Below are 21,807 nucleotides of genomic sequence, written 5' to 3' on the forward strand. Positions count from 1 at the left end.
CTCTCATGCTGCTTTTCTTCTGAGGACTTCAACCTATTCCCAGGGCCCGGGGTATCCCCTGGGACCCAGAATCTGTCTCCACTGCCCCCGACCCTGGGACATCCTCAAAAAGGAAGGGGCCCGAGTGTGGTGGCTCCTCAGCAACTCACAGAGGGCCTTCTGGAGATGCTGTGTCTCAAACCCATCTCCATCTGAATGATGGACTCTCAGGCCAGGTACAGGGAGAGCTGGCTTTTCAGAGTCCTTGCTGCTTCCTTGGCCTTTGAACAGCAGCACCCTGTGTCCTCTTGTTGCAAGGGTGGAGACCAGCAGAAATCTTCCTTGTGACAATCCCCAGGGAGCAGAGGGGAGGCACGTGTGGCGACCCCTCGCAGCCTCCCTGTCAGCACCACGTCCCAGCCTTGGGATCCTCAAGTCCTCCTCACTCTCCTCACCTTTGCTGCTCCAACCTCTTGAGAGGTGGGTGGGGAGGGACGGACTGTGGAGGCCAAAACTCAGGGTAAGAAATCTCAGGCTGGGACCTTGAACATCTCCTGGTTTCATTTTTTTCTTTAAGCTCCTTGGAGAGGGCCTAGCTTGTGTCCCACAGACTGGCCAACTTGCCCACACAGGTGGGGGCAGAGGAGGTTTGGAAGGCCCCAGAAGGTGGAAATTCAGGGCTCGCGTGGCCCTGTCCACCCTGTTGGCTGAGGCCCAGCGGGATGGCCTGCCCCAGGGGAGTGCAGGCCAGTGTGGACGAGGGCCCAGTGCATGGTCAGACAAACAACACACAGCTGTTCAGAACCTCCAAAGCACCATTTATCCAGGCCCCATGGAGCCGAGTCCCCAGGTGCCCACCCCCCAGTCCTTGGGGAACACAGGCCCTGCAGCAGCCCTTGGCCTGAGACCCTGCGTGCTCCCCAGCCCAGTCGGCTCCTGGGCCGCAGACCCATGCTTGCCTAGCCCTAAGCCCATCCAGATGGGGCCTGGGAATGAACTGGCCTCAGACCCTCCTCCATCCCACACCCACAGGGGTTCCATCAGTCTGGGCTAGCTCAGCACTGTGTTAAATAGCTTCCTTGCAATCCCCCTTAAATAAACCCATCCCCAGAGCAACCCCCGCACCTTGCACCCTGAATATATTATTCTACTGGCTTGTGCCTTCCAGAGAGTAGAGAGGCTCTCTCCTCCCGCCCTCCGCTTCAGGAAGTACCAACCTCCTTAAAAAACCAGGGGAAAAAGTTTTCGTCTCAACCCAGGGGCCGAGATGAGGGGAGGTCTGGCTTGGAGGGGAAAAGCCAGGAATCCCCGTCTGCCCCTCCCCTCCCTCTCTTCTTGCCCTCTCAGCAGCCTGGGTCAGGTGTGACTTACCCAAGGTCACAGACCCAGGACCCAGAGTCCTGACCCATCTGGGAGGTGGCTCTGGTTTTGACAGCCCAAACCAGCTCCAGGGCAGGGCCCTGACTCCGAGCTTGCCTCTGGCCTCGGCCCCCTTGCAGTTCTCCGGGCACAGAGGGAGCCACTGAGATTCCAGCTCTTGACTCCCCTCCGCCCTGGACCCCTGGACTTCCTCCCAGTACCCTCCACCCCTCGTGTCCCCAGGTCTCCCCGGCTCTGGGGATACTCAGACAGCACCAGGGCATGGGAGCAGTGGGGCCGGGGCCTGGGCAAGCCTGTCCCTGGCCCGATCAGCATCTGGGCCCAGGCCAGGCCTCACACCCAGTACTGGCCGTTCTTGAGGGCAGGGTTGGGTGTCCGGCAGAACTGCAGCAGCTCTGGGTCGGGCTGTCCCCCTGGCGGGGGCCCCTGGCCAGGCACGGCTGTGAGGGGGATGGCCTGGCCGGGCTCTACCTTGCGGAAGGTCTCCGAGTCGCCCGCCAGGCCGTTGCGGGGCTTAGCGGTCAGCACCTGGACGTTGTGTTTGCCCGTCTTGTTGCGTTTGCGGAGGTAGAAGAGCAGGGGCAAGATGAGTGCCAGGAGCAGCAGGACCAGGCACACAGGGATGATGACACTGAACATGTTGGCCTCAAGGAAGCCCAGGAAGCCCCCGCTGGCCATGGTGGGCACGGGGCTGGAGGCTGCTGGCGGCTCGCTCGTGGGGGTGCCACTCTCTGGCTTCCCTGCTTCTGTCCGAGCAGCCTCAGGGAGAGAGAGCAGGGCCACGTTGTAGGGCCGGGCTGCATTGTAAGGCTCGGTGGCAAAGTCCAGCGAGGCCACAGCAGGTGGGACACCCTGTGCCCACAGCTCCAGAGTGAGACTGTCCCCTGTGGGGCCAGGGGACATACCCTCTGGCCTGCCCACCTCCAGCCCCAGCCTTCCATCCTCAAGGTCCTGCTGAGTGAACTGCTCCACAAGCTGGCCGCCCCTGGGCTCTGTCCTGGCCCGGGGCACACGGACCACACGGCCATGCTGGGGTCCTGCCAGGAGCCGGAAACGGGGCACACTGCCCGTGCGGTTGGCCAGCTCTCCCGCATCTAGGACGGTGGAGTCCAGGCGCAAGGTGGCACCCTGGGGCCATGGCTCTCCTGCCCACACATGTAGCAGAGCCCTCACAGTGACGTTCACTGTGGCTGACGCGTTGGCACCCCTGGCCAGTGCCAGGATGCTGAAGTGGTCGTGAGAGGAGGAGAAGTTAGTGAAAGCAAAGACCACCTCCCCCTGATCTACCTGGAGCTGGCTGAAGGCTGCGGCAGGCTGCCCAGCCACCAGGAGATGCCCGTACTGGGGACCCTGGGTGAGGCGGTATGCTGCGTCAGGCTCCTCCCGATCTGAAACGACCTGGAGTTGCTGCCGGCTCAGTGAGGAGCGCCCTAAAGCTTGGGGTACCTCTAGGGGTGCCCGCAGCTGTACCTCAATGGCGGATGGCAAGACATCCACGGCCAGGGACATGGGCAGGGGTGGGCTGGCCCCATCTGACACGCTCAGCTGGAAGATGCCTGCCACACTGCTCCCATTGGCCACGAAGGCCAGCCGCCCAGCATCCACATCGGCCTGTGTGAAGTGGGTCACAGGCCCAGGGCTGGCCCCCGCCAGGCTCAGGAAGCCATTGTGGGGTGCCCGCTGCACCTTGTACTCGATTTCCCCAGGAGCCGAGTCTGGGTCCACCACACTCAGCTGGGCCCGGGAGACGGGGATGCGGGAGCCCCGGGTGAGCCGGAGTGGGATGGAGGCCTGTGGTTGAGGCGGCCGCTCGTTCACATCCCGCACTGTGATGGAGAAGGCCTCTGAGGTTTGGGGTCCCCCCACCGAGGCCCCTGCTGGCCCTTGGAGGTGGGCACGGAAGCGGAAGCCATCTTGCTGGGTGCCCCCGCCTCCATGGGCGTATACCAGCTGCCCTGTGGCCAGCTCAGACTGCAGGAAGTGGGGCCGCCCGGCGTGGAGGGGCTCCTCAGACACCCACAGCTGGCCCCGGGTGGGGAACTGTGTGATTTGGAAGAGCACATCGTGCTCTGGGCGCTGGGGTGACGGAACGCTGGCCAGGAGGTTGGAGGCGTCGAGGGCAGCTGTGGTGATCTCGGCTCGCTGGCCTTCGGGGACCCAGAGACCTAGGGGTGGGAGACAGACTATGAAGGTCCAGTCCACTGAGGGAAGAACCATGGACCCTAAGACCAGGCCCCCAAGGCAAGGTTGTACCTCCTCCCTCAGACCAAGTACCCCAGGATGGGGCTCAGGGTCCCCAGCAGGATAAGGACCACGTCTCCCTCCTGACCTCAAGGCCTCCCCACTCACCCACCCGTCCTATAACTTCCCAGGTCCTAGGGGCTGACGTGAGCTGCTGACCCTGGCCTTGTGTCCCCTCCCCCGTGGGCCTCTCCCAGTGTCCCCTCAACTTTGCCAGCACTGATGCTGTTCACCTTTGTTCCTCCAGAGGCGGCTGGGGCGCTGGGGACAGGCAGTCTCGAAAGACACAGCCACAGCAAGGGTGGCGGCCACATCAGGGGCAGGGGGCGAGGACAGCCGGAGCTCCAGGGCGTCGTGGGCCTCCCAGAAGGGCTCGGGGGGCATGTCGTGCTCATACAGAACATTCCCAGCATACACCTGTGGGGAGACCCCATTGTTGGGATGAGAGGCAGGTCCAGCCCAGGAGCCCCCTCCCAGCTGGCACTGGCAATGCCTGCTCCGGTCTCCCTGACAGCCCCTCGGTGCCCAGCCTCACTCTCGCCTCCCCCGGCTGTGCCCACCTCTGTGTCTGTAACCGTGCTCTCTCTCACTACCTCAGTGAGTTGCCTTCAGGCAATCACGTGGCAGTGAAGAGCCGGGCTCTGGAGCCAGATGCCCATCAAATGCCGGCTCTGCCGCCTTGGGCCAATCACCTCATCTCTCTGAGCCTCCGGGGAGAGAGAAACTCCATCCGTGTTTCTCTCAACCACTCCTACTACCTCTCTTCTTTCTCCCACGGCATCAATTTCCCCCAAAATGGATCATCTCCATCATTATGAAACTATGCTATTCTTCCATCTTAAAAAACTCTTGACTTCACTTTTTCCAACAACATTTGCTTTCCCTGCTTTTTGCTCTTCTTTGCAGCAAAACTCCAAAAAGAATAGACCGGGCTCTCCTCCGGTGCTGTCCTGAGCACACTCCACCCTGGCTTTTGCTCCTGTGATGCCATCAAAACCAGTGGCCTCCATGTCGTCAGATCCGTGGTCAGTTCTCGGACCTCATCCTGCTCACCTGCTCAGCAGCGTTTGACACAACTGAGCATTCCTTCCAGAACACACCGGCTGGCTTCCAGGACGCTCTGCTCTCTTGGCTTTCCTCCTACCTCACTCGTTGCCCCTTCACAGACTCTCTTGTTGGTCTCCCCTCTTCTCCCCAAAGTCTACGCTTGGCCTTGAGATTCTTCTCTAGCTACAGGCACTCCCCACCTGCTCTGGACCACTCTCTCGTCTTCAAATGCCTATGACGCCCCTATTTGGATCACCAGCCCGGACTGCTCTGGCCTGAACTCCACACTCATATATCCACCTGCTGCCTCGGCAGCTCCATGTGGATGTCTAAGGGCCTGTCAAACTCAGCCTGCCCCAGACGGACTCCGGCCCAGGCCACCTCCGGAGTCTTCTCACCACAGATGCTGGCAGCTGTGTTATTCCAGTGGCTCAGGATAAAACTCTGGAGTCATGGCTGACCCCTCTCCTTATCTCACATACCATCACTTCTGGCCTGAATTGTTGTGATAGCCTCCTAAGTGTGTCCCAGCCTTGGCCCCCTACCCCCTACAGTTTGTTCTTAACACAGAAGCCAGAGTGAGCCTTTAAAAATGTAAGTAAGGTTATGTTACTCTTGCTCAGACAGTGCCATGGCTCACCATTTGACCACAAAGACCTTGCTGGGACCCCATTACCCCTGCGATCTCACCTCCTACCACTCCGGCCACACGTGCTGTTCTCTAGGGCAGTCTGCATGTAAAACACCAAGGAATATTCTTCATTTCCATAAAGAAATAAGTTCCCTCCCCCTTCTAAGCCAAATGTGTCCTCTTGGCTTATCTTTTGTTTTCCCCTTTAAGGGACACAGGCAACTATTTTCCTTCTCAGAAAAACAGGACTTGCGCAATAGTAAGATGGACACTCCTTAGTGTGAGGCGACTCTTGGAGCAGTGGGGCTCTGGTGACCTAGGGGGCACTGCCCCTTCTAAAGGGGGAGCCATACTCGGTCTAAAGGGGGAGCAGAGCCCTGTCGAGAGGGGTGGCTGCTCCTCAGCTGATTGATATAAGAGGGAACACAGGCCTTTTAAGAAACTGGAAATCAGGTTTTTCGGTGAAATCTTCTAAAGGTTATAGGTTGACCGTTAATTAAAAAATATTAAACGGATTGTGCAGGCCAAATAAAACACATCTGTGGGCCAGCTGTGGCCCATAAGGACTGCCAGCTGTAACCTCTGGCCCAGGCTGAAGGGTGGGCAGGAAGGAAATGGAGACCCCTGGGAGTGGGGGTGGGAGGCTGGGTGCCTGGGCACAGGAGCGCCTGTGGGTGGGAGGTGTCCCGTTGGGGGTGAGACAAATCATGGCAAGGGTGGAGGGGTCCCTGAGCTTTGGGAGCAAGCAGTGTCCTCTGGTGAAAGAACTCTAGGACCAGCAGTCAGAAGGTGAAGTCCTAGTTTCGCCTCTTACCAGCCATGTGCTCTGAATAAAGTCATCTGACCTCTGTGAGCCTCAGTTTTCTTATCTGCCAAATGGGGACACCTGATCCCTGTCCCACTCAGCTCAGAGTACTGTGGGACAGTGGTGCTGTCAGACACTCCCCAGGCCTGCCCTGCCCCGTTCCCCAAGGTGGGGACGTGTCTCTGCCATGAAGCCTCCTCCCAGCTTCCCTGGGTGGCACTGCCAGCCTGGTCCCTTTGTGGCCACTCAATCTAGTCCTTGAGATTGCTGGGGGGTGGGGGGAGCACTGTCGGGGGGGGGAGGGGCCCTGAGGCCTAGTCCTGTTCCCTCTTCCTTCCTGGGCGTCCAGTGACAAAGGCTCCCAGGGACTCAGGGCGCACAGCTGCTGCAGCCACCAGCCTGCTGAATATGTCATTGTGGGGAGGGGCCAGGAAGGGGCCACAGCAGAATCCAGGCCTGGGGGATGTTGATGTGAGAGACCCAAGCAACCTTTTCCCACATCGTTAAAGCCACCTCCTTCCCTGATGCCTGAGAGCTCCCCACCAGCTCTGCCTTCGGGGAGAACCAACACCGCCCTGGCACCTCCTGCTCTCAGAAGGGGCGTTAATTTTAAGTGATGGCTGCTGGTGCCACTGGCACAGTTAGCACAGAGAGCTCGTGATCCCAGCAGCCTAGCAGTCTGCCTCTTCCCAGGGCTGAGAGTTCTAGTTTTCACTGGTGGCCTCTGGTACACTCTGGGACAGCTATGCCCTGATGCCGCCTTGATGGACGGATGGCAGCTTCACTCCCAGCTCTACCTACTCAGCTGTCTTCTGTCCACTCATCTGCTCCCAGGATCCTCTCTGCTTCTTGTTGGCCCCTGACATGAGCCCCAGGCTCACACCTCTGCCCACAGGCCCAACAGCTGCCTTCATCTAACTCCATCGCCCTGAACCTCACCAGCCACTGGGGTCTACTTGTGTCCCCCACACAGTGCACCCTTTCCAGCCCCTAGGGTCCAATTGCAGCTTCCTTCTGGAAACCAAACCCCAGGACCCGATCCCTGCTCTGGGCTCCTGCAGCCCCTATCTGCATTCTCCTCCCTCCCCCTGGAACACTAAGCCCCATTTGCCCTACCAGCCTGGTGGCTCCTGGAGGGCAAGGCATGCGGGGTCTGGACCATGCGGGCCCAGGGAGGGTCTGCTGCCAACGAAGCTAGAGCTGGCGCCGGTGTCCACTTGTGTGTCCACAGCAGAGTGGGCCGCCCAAGGCTAGGTGGTCTGAGCGGTGGCTGTAGCGAGCTGGGCCCTTACCTCGGCCTGAGTGAAGTTCACCAGGGCCTCCTCAGGGCTGCCCTGCTGGGCGTGGAACAGCCGGCCAAGCTGGGGACCCCGCACTACGTGGTAGAACAGGTGGTGGGGGTCGGTGCCCGTGCTGGAGCTGGCTCTCAGGCTCTGGCTGCTGAGCGGCTGGACAGACCCTGCGAGAGGCAAAAGGGGCCTGTCAGCCTTTGACCAGGAGCCAGGGCAAGGGCTGTGACCACTGGAGAGGTAGCATGGCCCTGGTGTGCCACCCTCGCTCAGCAGACCCACCTGGGCAGACGGTCAGCGTCTGGCTGCCCTCCAGAGAGAGGAGCAGCTGCTTCTGGGCCACCACACGGAAGAAGTGTCCGGGGGAGGTGTGCTCGCCATCGGAGAGGCCGAAGTGGAAGCCTCCGTCCAGGGCTCCTGAGGACGGGGGTGGCATTGGGTCTCGCTGGCCCCGGCTGGTGCCCCATCCTCAGGGCATCCCCACCTCTCAGCACCCACCTCCATGTGAGAACAGCACGAGCCCGCCGTCTAGCTGGGCCTGTGTGAAGCTGTGGACCTCAGTGCCCGGGGCCGCCTGCAGCACTACCCGTCCGTTGCTAGGCTGCTCGATGGTGTAGACCAGGTCCTCGGGCCCTGAGTCGCTGTCTGTGCCCCTAAGGGCCTCTGTAGGGATGGGCACAGTGGCCCCCTCCCACATCTGGGGATAGAGGCCCCGTGAAAGTTCTGCCCCCTCGAAGCTTACCGCCCCCATTCCTCCCTGGCCCTGGGGCCACCATCAGGGCTCTGAGCGCACTGCAGCTCAGGCCCTCAGCTGGCTTCGAGGGCTGTGCCATTCTGGGCCCCCTACCCCATTCACCTTCCTGTTACCCCAGGGCCCCACGCCCAGGCTCCCTGCTCTCCATTTGCCCTAATCCTGCTGTCCCTCAAGGACAACTCATGTCCCCCTACCTCAGGAAGCCCCCAGCTCTCACCCTCACCAGGCTCTCAGCCCCCAGAGACCCTCCCTCCCCTGACCGACAGTGCTGCTTAATCTGGCCCTGTCCCACTGGCAGGGCAGGCGTCTCCCTTCAGACCCTCCACAGTGAGTGTGGGCAGGGGCTGGGCACACTAGGGGAACGGTGAGTTCTGCCAGCCCAGGATACTTAGAAATTGGATCCCCTTCCAGGTGAGGGACGGGGTGGGAGGCACGGAGAGCTGGAGAGGCTGATGGCTGGCCCCCGTCCCGCAGCACTGAAGCAGCACTGCGACGAGGGCCCATGGGTTCCCAGTGAAGTCACCAGCCCCAAGCAGGTGGGTGAGGGGTGCCTGGGTGTGGGCAGCCCCTCTCTGTGCTCAGAGTGAAGGGGAGCCCCCCTCAGGCCTGTCACCTGCCAGTGGGGCAGGATTCCATTCCCAGGGTCCTATTACACATCCTACAGGGTCAGCAACTTGTGGGCAGTATTGGGGAGGGGATCCCATATCTGGAAAACAGCCCTCTGGGAGTCCTGGGCTTCTCCTCCAGCCCCAGGCTGACCCCAGCCAGAGCTCCAGAGGGAGGGCCACAAAGTATGGGGGCGGGGCTTTAGCGCTGGGCTTCTGGCACAAACATGGTGGACAGCACCACCTGGTGGCTAAGATGCCACACAGCACCACCCACTTGCAGTCCCAGGGCAGCCCTTAGCCTGTACCCCACCCATCTGTCCGCCTCCCCACGACTGGGCCACTCCCCACGGGCACATCCTATACCACCAAAGATGCCCAGTGCCCCATGTCACAAACAGCCCAAATCAGCCCTCTTTTGAAGCCTTCCACGGCTCCTGCTGATTCAGAGGGCACACCCCAGAAGTCAGCATTCAAGGCCCTGCCCATCCGCTATCTTCTTTGTTTTGTTTTGTTTTGTTTTTTTGTGAGGAAGACCAGCCCTGAGCTAACATCCAATGCCAATCCTCCTCTTTTTTGCTGAGGAAGATTGGCCCTGGGCTAACACCCGTGCCCATCTTCCTCTACTTTATATGGGACGCCGCCACAGCATGGCTTAACAAGAGGTGCATTGGTGGGCGCCCGGGATCCGAACCGGTGAACCCCAGGCCGCCGCAGCAGAGCGCGCGCCACTTGCGCCACCGGGCCGGACCCCCATCTGCTATCTTGCTGTGTGGCCTTGGTCAACCTACACCCTTTCTGTTCCACCAGTAACTACTTTTGTGACTGTGGGGAAGTTCCGTCACCTGTATCTGGGCCTCAGCTTCCCCCTCTGCTGAATAGGGGCACCACTGCTCTGCAGTGGTATAAGGTGCAGGGGCTGGGGGAGCCAGGCTGTGGCCTTCACTTTCTGGGGGTGGATGTGAAGCTTAACTGTTCCCCACCTGGAGTCTACCCTTAGGGACTTGAAAGAACTTTCTTCATGAGTTCTGGTCCTGAGCTATAGAAAAAGCCTCCTGCTGATGGTGAGTCCAGGGAACAGCAGGGCCAAGCGTGGCCATTCACAAGGCCGCCTACTGCAGTTACAAGTGTCCAATGACAAAGCCTCACACCTGTGTTCTATTTTCGATGTAATAGCTCTTCCCTCTTCCCAACATCCTAGTGAGGCATGTGGCAGTGCCCCCATTTTACAGAAGAGGAAACCGAGGCTCAGAGAGGGGGAGCTATGTGCTGGGCCTCTCTCTGGGAGAAGAGGTGGCACGTGGCCCTAGAATGTGCTCACCTGCAGGCCTGTGTTTGTGGTGAGGATGGGGGGTTGGTCGTTGACAGGCAGGATGGTGATGGCGAAGGCCACAGGATGGCTCTGGCGGCCCATCTCTGAGGCATTAGCGACTAGGACGAAGCTGTCTGTCAGCGTCTCACTCCCGTCGTGCACATAGCGGATCAGCTGCTGTTCCACCTGTGGGCAGGCCCAGGGCTGCAGGGCAGGCCTCAGCAGGCCTGAGACCCATGGTGGGTCTTCACGCCCTGCCTTTGGGTGTGGGAGGAGACTGACTCCTTCAGATGTGGGGACAATCATTTCTCCCAGAGTGAGGGAGTGAAGGAGTGAAGGAGGTGGGGACAATCATTTCTCTCTGCCCGGTGAAGAAGGAACGAGATGAGCTATCTAAAGCAGAGGTGCTCCATAAATGTGGGCTCCCTGCCTCCTCTCTGTACATACCACCAGACTGGGGCTCCCCCCATTGCCCCAGAGCTGGGCTGCACCAGGGCCTCCCTGACAGCCTTACCTCTCTCCAGGAGAAGGCGCCGAGGGTCCCGCCCTGAGGTCCTTCCTCTCTCCGCAGGGCGCCGTGCTGGGGAGGCTCCAGCACCTGCAGGCTAAGGCCCGGAAGCATTGGGAAGTAGGGCCCAGTGATGCGCAGCAGAGGAGGGGCCAGGGTGCGGGTGCCGCCCTCAGGGACGCTGAAGTTCTGTGCCTCCAGTGGGACGGCAGTGGGCAGCACCTCCAGCTCCACGAGGACGCCCTCGAGGGGAGCACCCAGGCCTGAGGTCACGTCCAGGGAGAAGGCATCACTCCAGGCCTCCGGGCGGGAGTGCAGGTACAGGACCCTGCCCGCATCCACCGCCTCCTGAGAGAAGCTCTGCACGGGGTCCAGGCTGGGTGCCTGGGCCGCCGTGGTGCCGCGAGACAACGTCACCAGGTAGCCGGCGCTTGGTGGGGTCTTCACCGAGAACACAATGTCCGCCGGCAGTACTGCCTCCTGGGCTGCCTGGTTAACAGAGCGTCACGGGTACCCACTGGGGTCACAGAGGGCGGCCGTCCTGGCCTCTAAGACAGACACTCCCTCGGAGATGTACACATTCACACATCCTCAAATTCAGTGACACAGACATTCAATCTCACCCCACACCGATGTGTGGACAGAGACACACACATACGTCCCACACCTACCTACAACACATGCATGCACACACACACACAGGATGCCTCTGTCCCCACTATTGCCATCTTTCACCACCAGAGGGCGCCCCACCCCTCTTAGTGGCACAGACTCCTACACTATGGGCCCTATGGAGCCTGCAGACCCAGGTCCAGACCAAGGGTGGCTGGTGCTCCCTCACCTGATGGTCCAGCTACAGAAGGCTACACACCACCCCCAAACTCACATTCCTGATTCTGTGCCTTTGCCTGGACTGTTCCCTCTGCCTGGAATACAGTCTCCCCATTCTCTGCTATTGAAACCCGGGACTCTTCCAAGCCTGCGCTCCACGTCACAGACAGCCCAAATCAGCCCTGTTTTGAAGGCTTCCATGGCTCCTGCTGACCCGAAGGGCACTCCCTAGAAGTCAGCATTCAAGGCGCTGCCCATCTGCTGTCTTGCTGTGTGGCCTTGGTCAAGTTACACCCTTTCTGTTCCACCAGTAGCTACTTGTGTAGGGCAAAGACTTCGTGACATCAGACACGTGTAGGCACAGTCTGCCCACAAGTCCAGACAGCCAGAACCACAAGAGGCTAAGAAACCGGCAGTAAGGAGAAGAAAGCCCAGAGAGGATAAGGGACTTGCTTGAGGTCACACAGCCAGTCAGTGGGCCTGCTGTGTGGTTGCTCTCTGAGGTTCCTGGGTGGTCAGCAGACCTCTCCAGACCCTGAGTCCTCATCTGGAAAAAGAGCTGAGGACACGGGAGACTGCGGGGCAGCCAAGCCTCACTCTAAGGCCTACAGTCCTCAGAGTCTGTACCCATGAACACCCTCCAGAGAACTTTTTGTTATTAGAATACAGATTCACGGGCTCACCTCAGAGATTCTGTCGTCTGGGTGGGGCCCAGGAATCTGCATGGTTAGCCACAGCATGTCCATACATGCACAAGCCACGTGGAGGCACACACACAGGCAGCAGTACATACAACCAACCCCCTAGAAACCCTCAGGCACACAACACACACATGTAAAGGTGTAGGCCCAAGGCATGTACACACACCCGAGCCGGGAGCCACCACAGGCACAGCTCAAAACATCCAAGCACGCTCGGCATGACGGCTGGCTGGAAAGGCCCCCTTACCTGGCCCATGCCTCTGCTCACGCCCCAGCCCCTTACCTCCAGCTGGTCCCTTCTGATCTCAGCCGCCTCCCCCTGGAAAACGTAGATCTTCTTGTGCTGGACCAGGTGCAGTGGGGCCAGTGGCCCTTCTAGGGCAATGGTCACTTGTAGGGTGGCATCCGTGTGCACAGGCCCTGCCTCCACAGAGAAGGCCAGGGTATCACGGGGGCTGAGGCTGCCATTGTGGCTGTAGAGAATGGCCCCATCCAGCAGGTCCTGCTGGGAGAAGGCTGTGGCAGGCTGGCCGTCCCGGAGCAGCTGCCCCCAGCGTGGGCCGGCCGTGACACGGTAGTGGACTTCATCCCCACTGCGAATGTCTAGGTTGGTGTCCAGGCGGAGCACGGCTGTGTCAATGGTACCCTGGCCTCCCTGTGGGACCACAAGGTTGGAGCCATTGGCTACACGGAGGTAGGGCTCCGAGGCCTGCACTTCAAGCAGCGCGGTGGCCTGGTGCTGCCCGTCGGAGACCTGCAGCTGGATCCAGCCACGGTCGGCCCCTGAGTGCACGAACAGGACTCGCCTCTTCCTGAGGTCCTCCTGGGTGAAGCGGTAGATGGGCCGCGTGGGCTCATCCACAGCCACAATGCTGCCGAAGAGGAGGTCCTTGCGGGTCAGCACCAGCTGAGCATCAGCAAAGCCGGAGTCAGCGTCGCTGAAGGCCACGTCGTCTGTCGTCAGCAGCCGCCGCCCGCCTCGGGCCACGTGGAAGACGCGGCTGATGGTCTGCACGGGGGCGTGGTCGTTCACGGGCTGGATGGCCACGCGGAAGACGCCTCGTACCTCCTCCCAGGCCATGCCACCACTGCCCTCGCCCTGGCGGGCAGCCACAAATGGGATGTCGTCTTCCGTGGTCTCGGAGTTGTCATGCTGGTAGACCAGTCGGCCGTGTAGCAGGTCCTCGTTGGTGAAGGATGTCACCATGGCGCCCTTGTCCTGCGGCCCCCGCCAGGCCAACCTCCCATGGCGGGGCCGCTCCATGACCTCATAGAGGTAGCTGGCACTGTTGAGACTCTTGACAAAGAGGTGGTCGGCAGAGAGAATGCCCTCGCCGCCCTCGGGCACTGAGAGGAGGACGTTGGTGAGGACGGGAGCATCCGGGTCACCAACGATGTGGATGGGGAAGGTGTAGAGTGGGGAGAAGTGTGGCGGAGCTGTGACGCGGAAACGGAAGACGTCCTCGACTGCCTCCGAGGCACGTGCTGTGGCCCCATAGGTCACCCGACCGGCCTGCAGGTCATCCTGGGTGAAGCTCTGACCGTCTGACAGCCGCGTGCCCTGTAGCCGAAGATTACCCTTCCTGGGGGCCTGAACCACCTCATAGTGGAAGACGGTGGGGCTCGGGCCCACCTCCTCCAGGGTGGCCTCCAGGTGGGCTGTGGTGAGGGTCTCCTGCTGGGTGTTCTGAGTGTGCAGTGGCTCTAGCCGCAGCAGCCACACGGTAGCTCTCTGGACCGTCACGGGGAAGGACAGGTTGCTCAGGGTCTCCTGGCCCACCTGCACCTCCAGGGCCAGGTTCTCCACAGTGTCCTCGGTGCGGTGCTCTGGGTCGGTGCTCAGGTACCTCACGCGGCCCTGCTCCACATCCCGCTGGTGGAAGGCCTGTGCGGCCCGCCACTCGGCGCCCTCCGCCCCACCTGCCCCCTGCTTCTGCAGCTCCCCGAACTGCAGGGCCCCGGAGACGCGGAACAGCACGCTCACATCCTGCCCCACAGCGTTGGTCTCCACCGACAGGTTGGTGGGCAAGACAGGTGTGGCGGAGCCCTGGGCCAGGCGCAGTCCCGTGTTGTGGCGGATCCGAATGGCTGGCCGGACAGCCACCACCTTCAGCGTGGCTGGGGGGCTGGCCTGCAGCCCGTCGCTGACCCGGAAAGTCAGGTCCTGGGCAGGCCCCCCGCGGTGGACGTAGACTAGGCTGCCTGCCTCCAGCTCCCGGCAAGAGAACTGGGTCGCTGGCTCCCCAGGCTGGTCTCGGCGCTCCACGGGGAGGCCGGCGGGGGCGCCAAGGAGCTGGAAGGTGAGGCCCTCGCAGGCCGAGTCTGGGTCGTAGGCCTGGAAAACCTCGGGCCCCAGCGGCTTCTGAGTGTGTTCCAGGATCACCATGAGGCTGCCGTGCGGGAAGACGACACGGGGAGGGTCATTGACAGGGTTGATCTGGACAGGCAGAAGGTAAGTTTGGCCCCTCCGAAGGCAGGAGGGCACGGGCCCCCGAGTGGTCACTGACACCTCCAGCACCAGCTGGTCGGAGGTGTCTTCGGAGCCATCGTGGACGAAGCGGGCCTTGCGGTTCACCACGTCCAGGAGGGTGAACATTTTCCGCGTCTGGGCGCCCGGGATGTCCAGCTCTAGCTCGCCGTGGCGTGGCCCACGGCTCACGCTGAACAGCACCTGGGACTTGCGCAGCTCTGCCTCGCTCAGGTCCAGCGTGGGCTGCACGTGCCGCCACTCAAGCCAGGCTGTGCCACCCTCGGCCACCACCAGTGGGCTGACAGTCAGCAGCTGGGTGAAATTAGCAAAGACAGGAGGCAGCCCCGGCTCAGGCACGCAGGGCTCGGGCAGCTCTATGGTCGGCCACGCCTCAGGCATCAGGGTGGAGAAAGCTTCGTATGGGCCATAGGCGTCCTCCTCGTACTCGTCTTCTTCAAGCCTGCAGCCGGCCGCCATGTTGCGAGTCAACAAGGCTTCCCGGAGCCCCTGCCTCTGGCCATTGACGCTGAGGTCCTCCATGCAGCCCAGCAGGGAGATGTTGGCAGCCCCTGGTGCCAGGCCCAGGCGGTGTTCCTGGAGGTGGCGCGAGGCCTCTGCGTCCAGCCCCCCGAGGAGGAGACTGCCGCGGGGCTCCAGGTAGCTGAGGACCCCACGGTTGGAGGTGCGTGTGGGGTACTGGTCCACGGAGATTTCCAGCCGGTTGGCATCCACGTGGATACTGACCTCATGGGGCTGCCCATCGGCCACAGGCATGCTGTTGTGGAGCAACACAGTGCCCTGGCCCTTCTCGACCACAGCCCGCAGGTGGCCCTCAAATACGTCCACATAGATGAAGTCCCCATGCCGGCCCCCTGCCTGGAAAGCCAGGGGCGCCTGCCGGCTCCGTGTGGTGAGCGTAAACTCCAGGGTGCCTTCATCCCGCGTGCCCCAGGCAGGGAAGGCAGCCAGCGAGTGGGGCCCAGAGAAGCCCAGGGCCACGTCATCACCGGCAGAAAACTCTTCAGCACAGCCCTCATGCACGTCCGGGGTCAGTGGCCGGAGGAGGCTGCGGCCATTGAGGGTGGCTGCGTGGAGGCAACCCCTCAGGGGTCGGCTGGTTCCCCTCAGGTAGGGCAGGCCAAGGCTCCCAGTGCCCCCCATGAAGAGCCCATAGGGGACCTCCAGAGGGGCTTCCGGGACCGGGGCTGAGGTGTTCAGGAACCCGTCGACTGACAAGGAGGCCCAGCTGTCTGATATAGTCAGCCCCACAGTGTGGAGGACAGAGTCGCTCAGCAGCGTCTCTGCCGGGGTCTGCAGCCTCAGCTCCTCCTGGCCTAGGACAAGTCTGACCTGCGGAGAGACAGGGGAATGGGGGATGGGGGCAGCACTGTGAATCCATCACTTCTGCTGTAAGAGCACAGTTGGTCCCCCACACTTGGGGTCCCCAGAGCAGAGGGCCTAGGACAAGGGCTTCTCATGCCACCCTCTCTCCTCATCTTTATCATCCCCCAAACACTCACCAGTGATCTCTGTGCCAAGCCTGGACGGGCTCCGGGGACCCTGACGTGAATCAGACGTGGTCCCTGCCCACCAAGAACTGACTAGTATAGCAAGATGCTTTCCTAGAGATTCAATCTGGACTTTTTTATTCGTCCTCTCCTTTCGTGGCTGAGAGGTGCCAGAAAAACCACCTTGGAATTCAGAAGATTCCATCCCTGGAATAATGGGCACATGGGACTCCCCTGATGAGCCCCCCTAAGTAGGGCAAAACACCTTGGGGTCACCGAGGCTGCCAGGCTCACTGTTCAGGGACAGGGAGCCCAATCAGCCGCTCTGTGTTCTGAAGGTTTAGTAAAGAAAAGCTCCCTGACCTGGGGTGAGGGGAGATCCTTGGGGAGAGACGAGGGACATGGTTCTGTCTTTGTGACGTTGACACGGGAACTAGCTCTGGTGCGGTGCTCCCACAACCAGATAGTAGGATGGCAGAGTACGGGAACTGAAAGAGCAGAGTGCTAAGAACCGTGACCTTGGGAGTCCAAGTGCGGAGCCCCTCTCTGGCGGTGGGGCATGGCTGTACCTGGCAGAGAGGACGAGCACCTGCACCAGGCTGCACCAGGCTGTGCTCAACAGTGACACCTTGTGGCAGTGAGAAGCAATGGCAGCAGCAGATGGACTGAGGACGACCGGGCCATACAGTCCTCTCCCCACTGGGGTGTGGAAGCAGATGGTTCCCCCGCATTTGGACTAAGACCAAACTTGGGTTCTCAAACTCTTCCTGGTTAGGAGGAAGCCTCAAGAGAGAGCCAGAAGACTCCTTGCTAATACAGCCTGTAGTGACTTGAAGGATGAAATGGAAAAATGAGGAAGCTGTGGCAGTACTGGTTGTTACCACTGTGGACAGAATGGCGACACAGGGTGACTGGTGCTATGCAGAGGGAGGCACAGGGGGTGCTGGAGCCCAGGAGAGGGGACCCAGCCCAGGTGAGCGCCAGGGGACACTTCCTGGAGGAAGGGAGGTCCACGCTGAGCCTTGAAGGACAGGCTGGAGTCAGGCAGGTGCAGGGAAGGGGTGAGGCAAGCACCAGGCAGAGGGAGTGTGGGGAGCAGAGGCCTGGCAGCAAGAGACAGCAAGAGGCCACAAGAGGCCACAAGAGACCACAAGAGACCACAGGGAACTGAAAGCAGTCCGTGCGGTCAGAGCACAAAGGGCCAGCTAGGGGTTGTGGTGAGAAGTGAGGCTGGAGAGTGGGAGGGCAGAGCCACTTCATGGGGAGTCACAAGTTCTGGGATGCTGTGGTCCACTCACAGTGGAGGACCGCAGACCCCAAGGTGAAAGTGACTCGCACAAGGTCACACAGCGGTTGGGGGCCATTCAAAGCTAGAGAAGGAGTCCAGCAGGGAGATGTCACTAACCTGCATGCGGCCAGAGCGGAGCTGCAGGAGGAGGTGGTCAGCCGGGCCTGCCGCCAGGAGAAGCAGGGCCTCGGGCTGGGACGTGGAGAACTGCAGCTGTAGGTCTATGTCGGTCAGAGCCGTGGCCATCGGCACCTCCAGGTGGTTCTCCCCGTAGAAGGAGGCTGCTTGAGAGAGGAGGCTGTGGTCAGGGCTTGGACTCCTGCCTGGAGGAGGAGAGGTGCTGCAGGGCGGACGGGTGGACTGCAGGGAGGGGCTCTCATGCTGGCGCACCCTCACGGTTCTCTTACATGGCGCTGGCCCGTGGGCCTCTGCCAGATGCCAGCACCTGCTTGGTCCTGGCCCCAGAAGGCACAGCCTCACCTTGTGCCCAGCCCAGACCTTGGCTCTGAAGGAGACCAGACCCAGCAGTTTCAAGCAACTCAGATTTCCTCCTCAGAGGTTCCTGGGGCCAGGGGCCTCTGCAGCTCTGCCTCTCCTCCCCTGGTCCCCAGAGGAACCGCCACCCTGGCTCTGTCCCCTCCCTGGCCCAAAGGGAAACTATCACTGGCCTGATCACCCGGCCTGGTGGTCCCAGTCCCCAGGAATGGAGTTCCAGGAGAACCACCCCTCCCCCAAACTGATCCCCGCTAAAATTCCTTCTCCTAAGTGCCCCTATGGTTTGGCTTCTGGGCAATGCTTTCCACGCCATGCCCCACCTCCATGGTTGGCTGGGACCACGGCTGGGGCCTGGTAGTGGTGCTAAGACAAGCAGCCCACCGATCCCTGCTTCTATTTTGGGCCATGCTCCCAGCTGTCTTTGGGGGTGGGAGTGGCAGTTTGTTGGCCTGAGTCCACCGAGGAGGAAAGGCTCTGAGGCCAGATGGAGACCACGTGCAGTGTTGGATCCAAAGTGGGCCAAAACTTCTTCCATCACCCCGTATTGCTTCCTGTGGTAGAACTATTAACGGTCCCCAGTGAGTGGTCAGATCCGGCCCCATTGTTTCCACCACGGCCAGGGAGCCAGGGATGACAACAGCTGAGCTCTACAGGCCTGGGTCTGAGGCTGCAGACAGGCCTGGGAGGGGCTGAGGGTCTGCTGGGCAGGCCAAAGAGGGCCTCCCAAGACAGCAGGCCATATCTGGGGTTTCCCAAGGTTAGTGGTGACTGTGCAGGCCCCTTTTGTCCCACACTGGGACACCTCTTCTTTTTAAGTTGCCACTCCCTCCAGGCAGTTTCTCAAAATTAGCCTCCCTTGACCTCCAGCCTGCCGCCACAATTTCTGGTCCATTCCTTTTGCGGAGATTAGAGCCAAATATAACTTTGACTCTGCCTCCCAGAGGTCCAGGGCTGGAGGGGGATGGACAGGAATGGTTATAAAGTGATTCATCCCTGTTGGGTTTCCCTTAAAGCCTGTGTGGGTGAGTAAAGGCTGCTGGCCTTGGTAGGGATGACCTGGCACCAGCCACACATGGGCTGGTCCCGGCCAGCCAAGCCAGCTGACATGCGCCTGAGGAAGGAGCATCCGCCACTGGAAGAGCCTGAGACTTGTATGCCCTAAGAGCAGCCAACACCGCCCAGAGGGATGTCCAAGCAAGACAATGCTCTTCCCCTCGGGCTGCGTGAGAGCCCCTCTAGTTATGTCCTGTTGTTGCAAGACCAGAACCTTGTCAGGAAGCTAAAGAAATCAAACAAGAACTGCAGAACCAGCTGGGTGGGCACGGCTGAGCAGGCCCAGCACACCACGGTGCCAATGAGGGGCAGACCAGGGGACGGGCAGGTGGCGGGCACCTACAGGGGCACCTGATCTGCGAGGACACTGATTCTTAAGAACAAAATGCAGCACACTAAACTGAGGGCAGGCACAGCACAGAGGGTGGGGGCACGTGGCCCCCAGAGGATGGAGCCACCACCGTGGCAGGCCGGAGCTCACAGCAGCTGGCAAGAACTGACTGATAAATTTGCAGGAATTTTGCAAGCCAGGTTATGTTGCCCAGTGAGAATATTTATACCACGAAAAGAGGCAAACACTACACATTGGGGCTCCCTGTCTCCCAGAGAGCCTGTTGCTAAACATTTACTGGCACACCACCCACGGGGAGGGGTGCCATCTCCCTCCTCTATGTGGGAGTGAGCCCACGCGCCCATCTACATTCCCTTTTGCTAACGGTGTATGTAAACCTGCCGGGGCCTGCTCAGGTCAGGGCTCTGGCCCAGGCAGGAAGTGAAGTAGATGGCTGGCTCTAACCACTGAACCACCTGCCTCCAGCCCCCTCCCAGCAGGGGAGAAGAGCAGCCTGTTTGGCCTGGTTCTCCAGACCAGAGTGGGAGGGCGGCAGGAAGCAGAGGTACTTTCCAGAGAGCTGGGGTCTGAATGGGCCCATTGAGGGGCTGGGTCTGCTACTTCCTGTGAGGCTAGGCAGGAAAGGGCTCACACAAGCTGCCTTGTGCCACTGGGAGCGCACAGGCCAGGCAGCCCCTTTGCCCCACCGGAGGCCTCTGAGGCCTTGCTGGCCAGGGTTTTGGAAACTGTGACAGCACCACTCCCCCTACCTCTGTTTACTGTCTCTGATGGGCTGCAGTTGCAAGCACCCAGAATCCCTGTCCTAGGGCAGGGGGTGGGGGCAGCAGGGCGGAGTTGGAGAGGGGATGCAGGATAAAGAAGTAATGAGCTAGGAGTCAATCCCAGAGGGCTTCCTGGAGGAGGTGAGGATGGTATAGAGAAGCAGAGAAGGAAGGGAATGGGCAGTCCCAGAGGGTAGCAAGGCCAAGTGGGAGACTGGCACGGATCCACAGGCTCTGGAAAAGTTGAAGACAGAGGAGTGGAGGGAAAAGTAGCATGGGCCCAGCCAGGCTCAGCACCCTGACTGGGATGCAGAGGCGGTGGGAGGAGGAGAGGAGGCATCACCATGCTTGGAGACCTGCCCTTGACTCCCCTGGGCCAAAAAGATCCATGATGCATCCAACACCCATTCAGGCCCGCAGCAGCTGTGTGTGCTGCCCTCTGGGCCAGCAGAAGGGGCCCAGTTCAGGCTTCAGCGTCACCACTCTGTAAAATGGGCACTCCTTCCTCCTGTCTGTGGAGATTAGTCCTGGAGGTCTCTTCCCAGCCCAGGAGTCTGCTCTCAAATATGAGTGTGCAGAAGGTTAATGATGGGGGCTGCCTGGGTGGTGACAAGCCTTCAGCACGGGGGAGCAGGATGCCCCAAGGGGTCTGGAGGGGCAGGAAGACTAACACACGTATGGGTTTCTCTGCCTGGGATGAGGTATGTCGGTGAGTGTCCAAGGCTATGGAGATGTGTATCTGTATGTGTGCAAATGTGTGGGTGGCTGCCAGGGATGTATTTTGGGTTTGCGTAAGGCTGTGTGTTTGTGCATGTGCGTGCGTGTGGGCCGGGAGCTGCCAGGACAGAGCAACGATTGTGCCCAGGCCTGTCCTGCCCCTCGGTGCCCGCCCGCCCTGACTTGGCTGGGCCTGGCTCCATGAAAGGGGCCGTGTGTTCCTGGAGGGTTCTCGCCCCTCCTGCCCGGCACCCATCCATTCTAGAGGTTTGCTGAAGGTGGAGAAGTCCCACAGCTTCCCACCCTTCCTGCCGCAAACAGGGCGCTGCTGTCTGGGCCAGGGCGGGGCCGCTCCAGCCCTCTTCCTGAGAGGAGGGCCAGGGGCACAGAAGGAGCCTGTGTCCTTCCCCACCAAGCCCCTTCTCACATGGCGAGATGAAGCCCAGGCCAAAGTCCCCCAGCGAGCCACCCTCTGGCAGGGTACAGGTTGTGCTGACATCTCCTGGCTCCCTGGGGGCACTCTCGGGACATGTATGAATGGGGACCTGGTCTCTGGCCCTGGGGGACGTCAAACATGAGGCTTACTTCCATTGTGACACCCAACCCTCACCTGAGGACAAGGGGTCACTGGGTGGGGAGTGTCTCTGCCCATCAGGCTGCCCACCCCCTCCCAGGCTGGCCAGGGGCAGGGTCTCACGCACGGATGCCCTCCTGTCCGGGGGCTGCTGCAGACCCTGCTTCTCCTGGGTCCTCAGAGCCCCGGGGGCTAGCCAGACTGGCTCTCCCATCTCTCCCTCGGCTCTGTCTGGGCGGCTCGGCTACCCTGCTGTCGGCCTCTGCCCCTGCTTGTCCTCATCTCTCCCTGTCTTTGTCTTTGGCCCCCTCCTCCCGCTGCCCGGTCCTGGCTGTAATTGGGAGCACTACCCTGCCCGAGGACAGACCAGAAAGCCAGGCCTGGGGCCTCCTGCCTCCCCAGCCCTGGGCCCCCAGCCCTTGGGTGATGGGTTCCACAACAGCCAAGTTCTCCACAGCCCTTGCCTGCAGTAGGGTGCTGGGTTCCGCTTACCAGACAGACAAACT

At 60.9% G+C, this 21,807-nt stretch overlaps 1 protein-coding gene across 2 annotated transcripts in view; it reads right to left on the bottom strand.

Moving 5' to 3' along the window:
* Positions 1–776: 776 nt before the first annotated feature.
* CSPG4 (chondroitin sulfate proteoglycan 4) overlaps positions 777–21,807 on the bottom strand; it is a 36,319-nt gene continuing 15,288 nt past the window's right edge. Inside the window, exons 2-10 of one of the 2 annotated variants that reach the window (XM_004421842.3) lie at positions 17,467–17,630; positions 12,367–15,903; positions 10,558–11,040; positions 10,053–10,229; positions 7,871–8,069; positions 7,655–7,789; positions 7,376–7,542; positions 3,834–4,017; positions 777–3,524 (exon numbers count right to left, since the gene is read on the bottom strand). In XM_004421842.3, the coding sequence (XP_004421899.2) occupies positions 1,693–3,524; positions 3,834–4,017; positions 7,376–7,542; positions 7,655–7,789; positions 7,871–8,069; positions 10,053–10,229; positions 10,558–11,040; positions 12,367–15,903; positions 17,467–17,630 (6,878 nt within the window). In that variant the 3' untranslated portion in view covers positions 777–1,692. Of the gene's footprint in view, positions 3,525–3,833; positions 4,018–7,375; positions 7,543–7,654; positions 7,790–7,870; positions 8,070–10,052; positions 10,230–10,557; positions 11,041–12,366; positions 15,904–17,466; positions 17,634–21,807 lie in introns of both variants that reach the window. The other variant, XM_087428732.1, reaches the window with a different exon arrangement.

The sequence above is a fragment of the Ceratotherium simum genome, chromosome 3 (assembly GCF_057802395.1).
Source record: "Ceratotherium simum simum isolate JZ-2026a chromosome 3, ASM5780239v1, whole genome shotgun sequence".
Taxonomy (NCBI): Eukaryota; Metazoa; Chordata; class Mammalia; order Perissodactyla; family Rhinocerotidae; genus Ceratotherium; species Ceratotherium simum.